This window comes from Carassius gibelio, chromosome B3, assembly GCF_023724105.1.
Source record: "Carassius gibelio isolate Cgi1373 ecotype wild population from Czech Republic chromosome B3, carGib1.2-hapl.c, whole genome shotgun sequence".
NCBI lineage: Eukaryota > Metazoa > Chordata > Actinopteri > Cypriniformes > Cyprinidae > Carassius > Carassius gibelio.
The window spans coordinates 32,126,316-32,139,141 of NC_068398.1; the positions used below are offsets into that span (position 1 = coordinate 32,126,316).

General features: G+C 37.1%; 1 protein-coding gene across 1 annotated transcript; it reads right to left on the bottom strand.

Moving 5' to 3' along the window:
* Nucleotides 1-1,421: 1,421 nt before the first annotated feature.
* On the bottom strand, nucleotides 1,422-12,265 carry LOC127953023 (5-hydroxytryptamine receptor 3A-like). The gene is made up of 6 exons (XM_052551918.1): nucleotides 12,096-12,265; nucleotides 4,682-4,854; nucleotides 4,432-4,592; nucleotides 2,970-3,180; nucleotides 1,680-1,811; nucleotides 1,422-1,591 (listed from the first exon to the last, which is right to left on the bottom strand). The coding sequence occupies exons 1-6, from the start codon at nucleotides 12,263-12,265 to the stop codon at nucleotides 1,422-1,424; spliced, it is 1,017 nt and encodes a 338-aa protein (XP_052407878.1).
* Between the last annotated feature and the right edge of the window lie 561 nt (nucleotides 12,266-12,826).

Sequence of the window (12,826 nt, forward strand, 5' to 3'; positions counted from 1 at the left end):
GACGTCGACCACGAGGACGTGGTGGTCGTCCGCTCCGCCCTGGGGGACTCTGGCGGCGACCACGAGGACGTGGTGGTCTTCCGCTCCGCCCTGGAGGGCTCTGGCTTTGACCACACGGCTGTGGTGGTCCTCTGCTCCGCCCTGGTGGGCGCTTCAACATGCCCTTCTTGGAATTCTGTCTGGTGTTCTTGGTTTCTGTTTTGTTGCTGTCTGTTCCCCCTAGTTAGTCTTGCCCTCCATTCCTCCCCCTGAACCTCCTCCGTTCCTCCTCCCTCCTGGTTCTCCCTGTTTTATGTTACATTTCTGGTGTTTATTCCCCAGGGTTTTCTTTTCCGGCCCTCCGTCCCTCCCCCTGAGCCTCCACCTGTCCGCCTCCCTCCTGGTCTCTGTGTTGTGTCTTGTCTTGGAGCGTCTGGGAGCCACTCCGTAGAGGGGGGGTACTGTCACAGTGTCTGGGTTGTGTTCCCTGGAGTTCCACTAGATGTCCTCCTTTCTCACGGTGTCTGTCACCAGATCACTTCCTGTTCCCTTATTTGGTCACCTTCCTCCTTGTTGTGTAATTGATTGTTTCCCCACCTGTCTCCTGTTTCCTCATTATCCTTCTGAGTATAAATACCCAGTCTGTCTTAGTCTGTATTACGGAGTCCTTGTTTATGCCTTATGATAATTCATGTCCGTCAACTCTTGTCTTGCCTTGCCGTGCTTTTGTTATCGTGTCTAGTTTATGTTTTGGATTATGTTTGGTTTTGACCCCTGCCTGGACTGTTACCTCTCTGGATTATCCCTTAAATAAATCATGCTTACCTGCAATTGGTTCTCTCGCCATGTTTCAACCATCACGTAACGTGACAACAGCAGGCAGTTGTATGAATTAGAATATTATTCACGATAAACTCAAATCTAACCGTCTACCTTTGTCTGAAGTGGGGGTACAGGGATTTCCATGGGGGGGCCAGGCCCCACCTCTGGCACCGGGCCTGTATATAAACATGAATATATTTATTTATATATATGTATATAAATGCACAGTGTATCTGACCATGTTTACTGTTGAAATATATTTAGGACATGTCAGAACAGTAGACCATGATATTTTGTAACAATTTATTTCAAGGTGTCTTTGTTACATGTACTTACTGTTATAATATAATTAAATTATGCTAAATTACATGCAAGTAACCCTAAGCTAAACCCTAATTCTAACCCTAACCACACAGTAAGTATTATTAATATTTTCAATATTTCAGAAATAAAAAAATCTGTACAATAATTGGTGAAACTACTGTTATTGCTACTGTTACAAATATGATTTTTATTTTTATTTATTTATTTTTTTACAGTGATTATAATGTCTAAATAATAGTTGTTAATTAATAATAAATAATGTTTTCATTGTGTGCCATCTCATGTATAAGACATCACTATAGAAACCAAATCCTCTTGAGAACAGACAGAAACACAATAACGGTGATTATGTAAAGAACCAAGAAAGTCACATCTATGATTCTTGCCACTCTGGTCCAACACAGTGATCTCTGCATCCCATCCTGATCTCTAACTGAGTCTGGAGGGCTCTGCAGGTCTTCTACATCTATGAGAGAAATTACAAAACGTTGCTCTGGATAAACACTATATTTGATTGTGATACAGGAAAATGTTCCTTGTAATTAGACACTTACTATCTTGACCAGTAATAGCAGCTGTTGTTTCCACTGATCTCTTCTCTGCTCCTTTAGCCTTCAAAAGATTCACAAGGATGGTCTCCAGAATGCTGATGCCGATGAGACTGAAAATCGCACTGCAGTAAATCCCTTTGAAAACAGGTTTATGATAAGTGAAGATGTTAAAGCTGTTTGTGGAGTTGTTTAATAAACAGTTTTGGAAAAAGTTACTTTATGTTTCAAAACCTTCAGCTCCACATGGTCTCTGATTGAAAGAAGTCAAAATGGAAAGGTAATGATGTCACATGGACATGATTTATTGGTATACATAGGGTCCTGCTGTACATATAGAAAGATTGCTTTGTTAATTATTTCAATGTTGATTTAATGTGATTTAATTAAAATATAAAATAAAAAAAAGTTTGGTTTTATGTCAAATATCAAAGATATTTCACGTCAAATGTCAAAGATATAACCTTTATATCTTGTTTGATTTATTTTCTTTCACCAAAATAACATTTCATGGTGCAAACCTGATGAAAAATCAATGTCAAGTTTCAGTGTTGATTCAGTGATGGTCTGCTAACCCAAAGCATTAAAACTGGACAGAGATAATCATGTAAAGTTAATATGATTTTATTGTGTTGAGATATACATAATTCATAATACATAATTCTGGTTTTCTATAGAGTTGTAAACACATTTGTAAAAGTAGTATTCTAGTAGTAGTTGAAACAAGGGCCTGTTTGTTTGAGCATTCTGACCAGCCATACAAAGCAAAACTGAGCAATGGCTTCAGTTTGAGGCATCACTGTGGACAATGGAAGTTGTGGGTAGTGTTTTGCAGACCTGTTCGGATTTATTTATTATTATTATTTACAATTCTGTTATTTCAAGCTAAAGGACATGACTGTATTCAGAAGTGGGGAAGATAAAATGCTCAGTTTAATACTTGAAAAAAGTTGAGAAATTGGTACATTTTTCTTATATGTTTCTGTTTTAAATAAATATTTAAATTATTATTTTGTAGCATATGTATGACCACAGGTTCAACTAAGCAACACAGTGTTACTTAAGCACGTTAAAAGTCAACAGTTTTCACATGCATATTTATTTCAACTTATTGTTATTCATTAAGTCCTTCAGCTAATATAAAATCTCTCTCACTAGCTATATAAATCTCTCTCTCTTTGAAATGAATATATTCTCTGTACTCTAGATTCAATGCATGATTGCCAAAATTTGGAGCAACTATGCCTCAACTTTTTAAGCAACTAAGCATCAGTTATCAAGTCATGCTAGACTTACCAATCAGTGGGAGTTTGTCAGATGTAGAGGGCAGCGTGTCATTGAGTATCAGCAGCAACACAGAAACAGACAGCAGTAAAGTTACTTTAAAGCTCAGCTTTTCTGTTCCACTTGCGTCTATGAAGAAGGACATCACATCCAGCACAAGGAATACAAACACCGGTAGGATAATGTTCATGACATACAGTAGAGGTCTCCTCTTGATGGTGATCTGCCATGTACAAAAAGAAAAGTCTAAACAATACAGCGATGAAACCTAACTATTGAGAGTGAGACATTGTAAAGAGGTTTGTGTGTAGAGTGTTAAAATAAATCATATGAATGAAATTTATTAAAAAACAACCAATTATAACACATTCAGAGCCAAACTATCCATTTCATAACCACAGTGTGTGCAAAATATGTGCCAAAACTGAAAAATATTTATCTATATATGTATTTGTCATAATGCATGATTCTGTCAAATTAACAATGAATATGCAATTGGTTTGTAATTTCATGAAAATGTCTAGGCTACCATTAATGAAATTTTATAAGAAACTGATTTTTTGTTGTTGTTGTTGTTTCAAAGAGACTTATTCTTTGAATGTCTTCGCACAAGTCATTTATTAATAATTTAAAAATTAGGTAAAATTATGTTTTATTTTATTTTTTTGTAAAAAATAACATGTTTTTTTTTTTTTTTACCCTGCATGCATGCAAAACTTTTTTAGAAGATTAATAAAACAAAACTAGCAACCTTAAAAATGGCATAATGGGGCACTTTAAGCACTTCCCCTCACAAGAGTCCCTGCTATCATTTTGAAGTGCGTTTCACTTTGTCAAGTGGATGTATAAATGTAATATGAATGGAACCTTGACCCCTCAATTTTAACAGAGTTACAGAGTCTACTCATATACAGTACCTTTCACTCAGCCTCAAACCAGAGAGCAGACCATCACTGAATCAACACTGTATCGATGTTAAAATTTGATATTGATTTTACACTAGTTTTTCACCCTAAAATAATTTTATTTCAATGCTGAAAAAATTTATCGAGATGGATCAATCAATATTTTTTTCAACTTTAATTAAATAACTTATTTTACATTGAATCACTGAAACACTGAAACAATATAAACCCAATCTTGAAAACTGTTGATTAAACAACTCAACAAACAGCATTAGCATCTTCACTTATAAACCATAAACTTTATCTACAGAAGGTCTTATTATTGTCATCACTATGATGATCATTGTTTTATGGTAATCAGTGGTGATCAGTTATTTAGTTGGGCTCTTGACTTGTCTCTGTAAGGCACATTTGTTATGCCATTTTTTTTTTTTGCCCTCACCTTTTAAAGGTTTAAATACAATTTTAATATATTCATTTTGTCACAATCTTTGCACATACTCTGTGGTAAAAGAATGGCAACTTGTATATTTGTACATTTAATACAAACCATACCCTATGCTCTGTACCTGATATATCAGCAGATCCTGTGAATTCCATAGAAAGTTGGATGTATAATCAGAAATATCTATACTGAGGAGTTCCCACTCTCCCTGGGCCTGAAATAACTCCTTTGACTCTTGGGAAAGGCTTTTGTTATTAGAGAATGGATTAATGGTAAGCTCCTCCTCTAGAAAATATAAATAATCAAAATCATTATAAATTCAATCAGTTTTTTTATTAAACTTTTTTTTTTTTTTTTTTGAATTATATATTTACTTGTATACACTGCAGAGTGAAGTGTTATGTTGCAGATTTGGGTGTCAAAGGGAAATCTGTACAGGTCCATCTTACAAGCAGTGGTCAGTGCTAAAATGTCAACTGAAACTGATATTCCCCAAAAGCTTAACTGCACATATGGAGACTGCTTTGTTCCAAACTCTGTCTTGATGCTAAACAAACAAAAAATGCAACATTGGGTAATAAAAGTGACAATAAGAAAGACTTTATTCTGTTCTTTTTGTTTCTCTTCCTTCACTGATCCTACATTTTAACATCATTGTTCATCATCAGTGTTTTGTCACTTGATTAAGCACTTAATTATCTAATTACTGCAACACTGCTTTAGTGTTACTTTTTAACATTCTGTAGAATAGAGCCATGACACCCAGCAGGTTTAAAGATATATGATTTATCAGATATATGTACAGCATAAACAAAGCCAATGTGGCTTTTATGTCCTTATACTACTCCCCGTTCTTTTACTAGTTATTTTCCATCCTCTCAGTACTAATTAATAATAATAATAATGCAGAAGTGATTTTATACCTTTCTTTGATAAGAATGTCCGGCGTCCAAAGCATATCTTTTTTTACTGCAATTGTTTGAATTCCACAAAAGTCTTCGAACCACCAGAAAAGGCCATTCAACTGAAACTGCAAAATTATTAATATCAGAGTTATTATAAAAGGATCAGTCCATCTCAAGGGGTCATTAAAAATTGTAGGTGGTTGGTTACTATACCATTTTAAAAGTTATATATATATTTTTTGCGAAACCACCAGTTGTTTAACTTTTGTATTACTTGGTTTAACCACAGCAGCAGTCTTTGTGTTGACCCATAAAACATTTTGGTTATACAGGTTACCAAGCTAAAGATTTTTGGTCGGAAATAAAATGTTGTAGAATGGTATTCTAATGTTCCCAGAATGTTAATTAAGGTTTGTTTTAGGTTAGCCAGGAAACCTTTCTTAACATAAATAGAACCTTTGTTCCCTATCTGTCGGACACTACGAGTTATGTCAAACGACATATGGGATCTCACTTGCAAGGCCAATCATCTCTGAGTTTAAGAGAAAACGGCAATGAAAATTGGCTAGTGGATTTAACATACCTGAGGCAATCCCCATGGCTACGGGTATAAATTGGCAACAAGTGCATCCGCTCATTATGATTTTTGCTTCGGAGCCATGTGGTTGTGTGAAAAGCTGTTATACTCCACAAAGCCATTCATCTGCTGTGTGTCGGGAAGCTGTTCTGGTTGGCGGTACGGCGCAAACAGTGTTGTCCCTTTCAGCGATTCCCCTGGGTGCTTCAACTAAAAGAGCAGATTTCCTTAAAGAGCAAATCACGGACGATTCACGTCTTTTTAAATATGCCGTTTTGTCTGTGTCCTTCTGGATGCGGTCGTTTCCTGTCCTCTGACAATGACCACGAGCGTTGTCTTCCGTCGACTTGCACAGTGTCCTCCCTGACACTGTGCAAGGTCAGGGAGGATGAGGAACGGGTCCTGTATGGTTGCGCCTTACTGGCCCACCCGGATCTGGTTTTCGGAACTCATGCTCCTCGTGACAGCCCCTCCCTTGTGTATGCCCCTGAGTAGGAACCTACTCTCTCAGGGGCTGGGCACCATAGGGCACCCACGTCTAGATCTTTTTAACCTCCACGTGTGGACTGGATGTGGCAGACCTAAGTTATCTGCCACCGGCAGTGGTAGAAACTATCACTCAGACTAGAGCCCCTTCTACGAGGTAGGCTTATGCTTTGAAGGGGAGTCTGTTCACAAATTGGTGTTCTTCTAACCGAGAAGATCCCCGGAGATTCTCGGTCAGAGTGGTGCTTTCTTTCCTGCAAGAAAGGTTGGAGTGTAGGCTGTCACCATCCACCTTGAAATTGTATGTGGCTGCCATTTTAGCCCATCACGATTCAGTGGACAACCAGTCCCTGGGAAGGAATGACGTGATTGTTAGGTTCCTGAGGGGTACCAGAAGGTCATATCCTCCTCGGACACCTCTGATACCCTCCTGGGACCTCTATATTGTTTTGGCTGGACTTCAGAGGGGTCGCTTTGAGCTCATTGACTCAGGTGCTTACTCCCATCAAGAGGGTCGGGGACCTCCAAGCATTTTCGGTAAGTGAAGAGTGCTTTGTGTATGGGCCAGCCTACTCTCACATTGTTCTGAGACCCTGGTCTGGATACGTGCCCAAGTTATACTCCATAAAGCTCCATATGCAAGTCAGAAACTAAGCTTTTTTGTAAAATAACACATTTGTAAAATAACAAATTTTACCTCTTCCCAACATGGAAAAATACAAACAATCAAGAATCTCTCTCACACACAAACACTATAATTTGCTGTTATATATGACTCCATATACAAGCGAGAAACTAAGCTTTTTAAAGGGTTTAATCTAAAGGGTTAAAGGTCCCACCTAGTGACCAACTGTACAAATAACAAATTTTACCTCTTTCCAACAGGGAAAACCACCAACCATCAAGAATGCATGATTTTATGGTATCATGGCTTTGGAATCAAAAATTACATTATAATGGAAGTCAATGGGGCAAAAACAGCAAAGAACAATAAATGAAGGATATTTTTTTTTTAATCTAATGCTGCAGAAAAACTAAAAATGCATCAAAGCCATTGTTGTTACTAATCTTTGACATGCCCAAAAAAAAAAAAAAATCCAGCCAGGCAGCCACAATTACTTTTATATTGAAAATAAGTACCCTCCCTTATCGGTGCCATCATTTAGGAACTTGCCAATTAAAGAGCTAATATCTTGATTTTTTTTTTTTTTTTTTTTTTTACATTTGGTAGTTTTGATCAGGACTGAGGTTGATTAATAGATTTATGCAAAAAAAAAAAAAAAAAAAGGAAAAAAATTATCTGATACATTTTTACAGCAGTTTAATTATGTGGATGTTTTAATCCCAAACATAATGAAAGGCTGGTGAATTTGAACAATCCACAAGGGTTAAATACTGAAGCCTTATTTGCAATCACAAAGGGCAATGGTACACACAAAACAGGGGAGGGAAATCCCCCTATAAAGGTGGTGCTGAGCTGCACTTTTCTATTTTAAAACGCATACAGATGTTGCTCATTGAGCTAAAGTCCCACTGAGCTAAAGTAGGTCCAACGGACATTGAAATGACTTCCCATGAAGAGCCAGAATGTTTTATGACTTATTTTCTCGACGTCTTTTGGATGTCCAATATCAACGTCCACAGGACGTTTTTCTAAAAGGTTAAAATTGAGTTGAGATGTGGTCATTTCTGGACGTATTTTCACCATCATTTATGAGGTGTCATTTAGACGTGATTTATACTGTTTCTGGGCAAAATAAACACTTCTAGGCTGAATTCGATTAAATCACATTTTTATTTGAATGTAATTTATTTTTGCACTTATAAATAAACTTACAAAAACACTGTGTTCACACAAAAACCATGAAAATAAAATAAATTTCACTCATTATACAGTTTATAAAAATTAACAACAAGTTGGGTTTAGTTTAGTTGGGTATACACATTAAAGAAGTTCTAAGCGGCCATGCATTATCATTTTTTTCCTTCTTGTTTTCTTGTTATAACATATTAATTTTCTCGTTATCTCGACATAACAAAAGTTGTTTTCTTGATATAACGACTTAATTTTCTCTTTATCTCGACATAATAAAAGTTGTTTTCTCATTATAACGACTTAATTTTCTCGTTATCTTGACATTACAAAAGTTGTTTTCTTGTTATAGCAACTTAATTTTCTCTAAGAAGTTACAAAACTGCGCCAGCAGGTGGCACTATAGAACTGAATTTAACTGATGGGGTGTTGAACACTTTCCACTTTACTGTACGTGGACCTTCCTTGTGATCGCTATAATTTGTGCAGTCTTGTTCATTACTGACATTTAATTCATTCATAAATGTTAAATGCTTAAATCAATATGATTATTTTGTGTATTAAGTTCTTGTTAGATGCATGAGATTCACCAACGTGTTCTGTGTCATAAAATAACTGCTTATCAAAACCAAGTGTGACGTCACTGTATTCTTTATTCTGTATCTTCATGAGCCAATTCAAGTCACCGTTGATCTTCATGTTTTTAAACATGAAGTTTTTATGTTTTTAAACATTTATATATAACATTATTTCAACTGTTTCAGAATAGTAGGCTAGTGTGATATTTAAATCAGAAATCAAAGGATTTGACTGTGTTTATCTTGATTATATGTATAAAAAAGTTCTGTTCTACACATTGTACAGAAGTCCAAGAAAATCCTTAGTCCGACGGTCAAATTTTGAACCTTATATCAATGTCCAAGGGACTCAATGGAATTGGATGGAAATTCTGCTCAATGAGGAGATGACCTAAGGCTAGCTACCACTTCCAACCACCACTCATTCAGAACCACAGAGGAAGCAATAAGTGTTACATAAAGCCCCTTAACTGTCATTTTCCTAAGGATAACATAACGGTTGGAAAATGTCACCTTAAGTGTTATACAAAAATGTCTTCTACAAGTCATGATCACCAGCTCTATATGTTAAAACCTGTTAGCCAGCACCAAGACGTGGGCGTCCTCAACGCCTCTAAACACGCACACATCTATTACAAATAGATTAAATGAAACGGACAAATTTATTCTTGACAAAGTATGTATCATTATGCCTCGAGCATCGACGAATAAAGACTGTATTTGCTAAATTTGTGAAAGCAGTACACATACAGACATGAACAATGGAAACGCTATACACACCAGATCCGTCGTAATAACGAGTCATAAACACATCCACAGCTGTAAATCTCGGTTTAGTTAGAAAGGTAAGGGTCCACTGAACGACATCTCATGGAGCATTTTTAGTCCAACGAAGCAATAACGTTGTAATATGGATCATAATTCCTTTGTTTACGTTTCAGTTCTCCAGCGACAGAACTGTTTGTGTCCGTTATGGAATAACTCACGGTCAGAAACTGCGTCTTGCTAGTAAAAACACGGCATGTTTTTGCAGAGTACAATCTCACAAACAGAATGAGACGATCCACCAGAAAAAAGAATAAATGAAAGATAGACGAAAGATAGTTTATTTGAATTCTGGCGCTTTCTAGTGACGGCTCGTGACGCGCTCTGATGCACCTGTCAGCTGATGGAGGCGGAACTTATAGATATACTTATAATTTTTATATATGTGAGAGTGTGTTTTATGTTGAATGTGAATGTTTCTGCTGATTACCATATGTTTGAGTGCAAATCAGCCCAAATCAGCTCGCTATTACTGCATGATCACGCCTATCAAAGTGATATGAATAGAGAGAGAGTGGATTATTTACTTTATGGCGCATTTGTGTTATTACCATCTGTATAAGTGACCATCAGCACTTATTTGCATCGTAAATCATTGTAAATGCTGCATTTCTGGCAATCTCAGGATTGTCACGCTGTCTAGTCTCTGTTTCCCTGGGTGTCCACTAGTGAGCTCACTTCCCCTAAGGCACTTCACCGTAGGCACTAGAATTCCTCTAGTCTGGTCCTGTCTTCACAGTAATTGCACTCCTGTTAATTGCACCAGGTGCAGGAAATCTATTGTCATTAGCCTCCCTATATATTCCAGTGTTTTCCTGTTGTTTGTATGGAGTCCTTACCCTTCGTGTCATCAGCCTTCTCGTCATCCGAGATTCACCATCGTCTTCAGAGTTCCCTTCCTGTTCCATCCTTTGTTTATTTTTTTGGACTTTCTGTTTGGCTTGACCTCTGCTTGTTTGACCATGAATTGGATTACCCTGTCTTGATAATAAATACCAGCGATTGGATCTCTACTCTCTCCTGTGTCTCTCTGGTGCGTGGATCGTCACAAGGATTATCTTTAATTGGCAAACAAAGTAAAATATTTTTTAATTTTTCTTATTACTCTTATTTTTCTTACTCAAAATATTGTTATTGTAATTTTTTTTGTGCTCAAATAAATAACTTATATGATGTCTAAGTTTCTGTCTATTGTTTTATAATTGAAAAAGCTATGCAGTGGTATGTTTAATGACTAAATAGTGTGTAGAAGCCTTCAATACAGTTTTTTATATATATTTGGGGTGGGGATATCTTTATTTGTTGTCCAAAGATGAATAAAAGTCTTATGGGTTTGAACTGACACGAGGGTGAGTAAATATCAATTTGAGTTTCCGTCTCGTCTGGTCCTTTTCTTTTATATTAGGTTTTCTTTTTTTGTTTTTCTTATCCATGTTATATTGTTTTCTGTGAAAACTTACACCACTATTTGCATTAACAAATAACGTGACCATGGCAACAGTGGTTTTGGTTTCACTTTGCAAAGGGAAGTTTTTAAGGGGTTATACGCAACACCCTGAAGTCATTCCATTAGGTAAGGGGAAATCACGACCTTAAGTCTCATTCTTAAGGGATAAGATTAATGTGCTTTATGGAACCGGGCACAGGACCTTTTCTCCTCCAGAACTCCAGCCAAAGATCACAATAATGTCAACAGCAGTGTCAGTATTTGAGGATTGGTCAGCCATCCATTGTGAGGGTTCTGCTTTACACCATGGCAATGATGAGGATTTCAACACTACAAAGGCTGTCAATAAACTCAAATTGGTCTCTGGCCAGTGAGCTGGAGAATAGTAAGCTGCACTAGTTGTTTCTTCAGCTTGGCCACCGTCAGAGGGCCGACTAAGGTCCATCACTTTCTTTCTTGAACAGCACTATGAAGTTAATAAAGCCCCTTTCACACTGCGATTCCGGAAATTGTGTGATTACCCGGAATCTGTGCGTGCATTCACACACAACCGGTAAAGGTCCCGTAAAGACACGTGACATCAGGGTGTGACGTGTAATGTACGAGTCGAAAATGTTAGTCACTTTAACTTTCACTTAAGCTGGCGAACGTTCTCAGCATCAGCACGGAAAGTGAAGAAGTTTGAACATATTTTTTTTTTCTGTGTAAAATTTGATCTGCCTTCAAAACACCAACAGCCTTTATGGCATTCGTTCTGGCTTTTGTTCACACATTGCTCATTCCGGGACTGAATCCGGCATTATTACTAGGTCCCCGACCCGGGATCAATCCTGGAATTAATTCCTGGACATGTTTGCTTTCACACAGAAGGCTATCCAGGGCCGTCGCCAGAACAAACCAAATGGGGGGGCATTTAATTTTCATAGGGGGGCACACTTTTTTTGATGTTCTGAGACAAACCGTAACAACAACCCATATTAGGCTATAACTAAAATAGACCACAATAGTCTTGTTTTGGTCATTTATTCAAATAAAATACTTTACCGTATGATCTCAACGTCTCTACTACGGCGTGCGCACTATTGAACACTCGACATGGGAAGCAGAATGCTGCATCAGCTTTGACACTATATTCAAGCCAGTCACGAGTCTGATACCATGAAGACACAAAGGAGCGATTTTTATTATTATACAACTGAGCAGGGTATCGCTGTAAAATGATCTGATTCGGTCCTTCATTTCCAAGATCATCAATGGCCTGCAGCTTTGGCCCAGTCACAGCCAGAACGACGGCAATCACGTCATCACTAGTAGTAGGCCCATTCATAATTAGACCCGCTGCTCTGTCTACGCTGTGAACTTGTGTCTCATTAGACAAATTCTCCAATCCTACCATCTCATTAGCTCCAGAGTCGTCTCCACACACGTTGGTGTTGGTCAAAGTCGTCTTTTTCACCGACGAATCTTTAAACCACTTTCTTATATACTGTAGCTTTTCTGTACAAAACCGCCAACAATTTATTCTGAGATCGCATGCTGCGCAAAGGAATTGCGTATAAACAATACAATACTGTATGCTTAACTAAATGAACTGCATGATTTATATATACATATACATATACTTATACACAAACTGCATATTGTAATTTGAATTAAATAAAACTACTAACACAAAAATAACATATTGAAAGGTCTGCTGCTGGAGATTTGCCATTGGCTGTTGTATTTGAATAATTAATAAGGTATGTCTTAGCAAGGTTTGGGTGCTGTTTTGGGATGTTTTAACAGTCATTTATGAATATAATTATATTTAAAATTATGTTCTGTGTAATAATGCGTTGAATAACTAATTGTCTGAATCATTTCTGAAGGTAATGTGTTATGCATT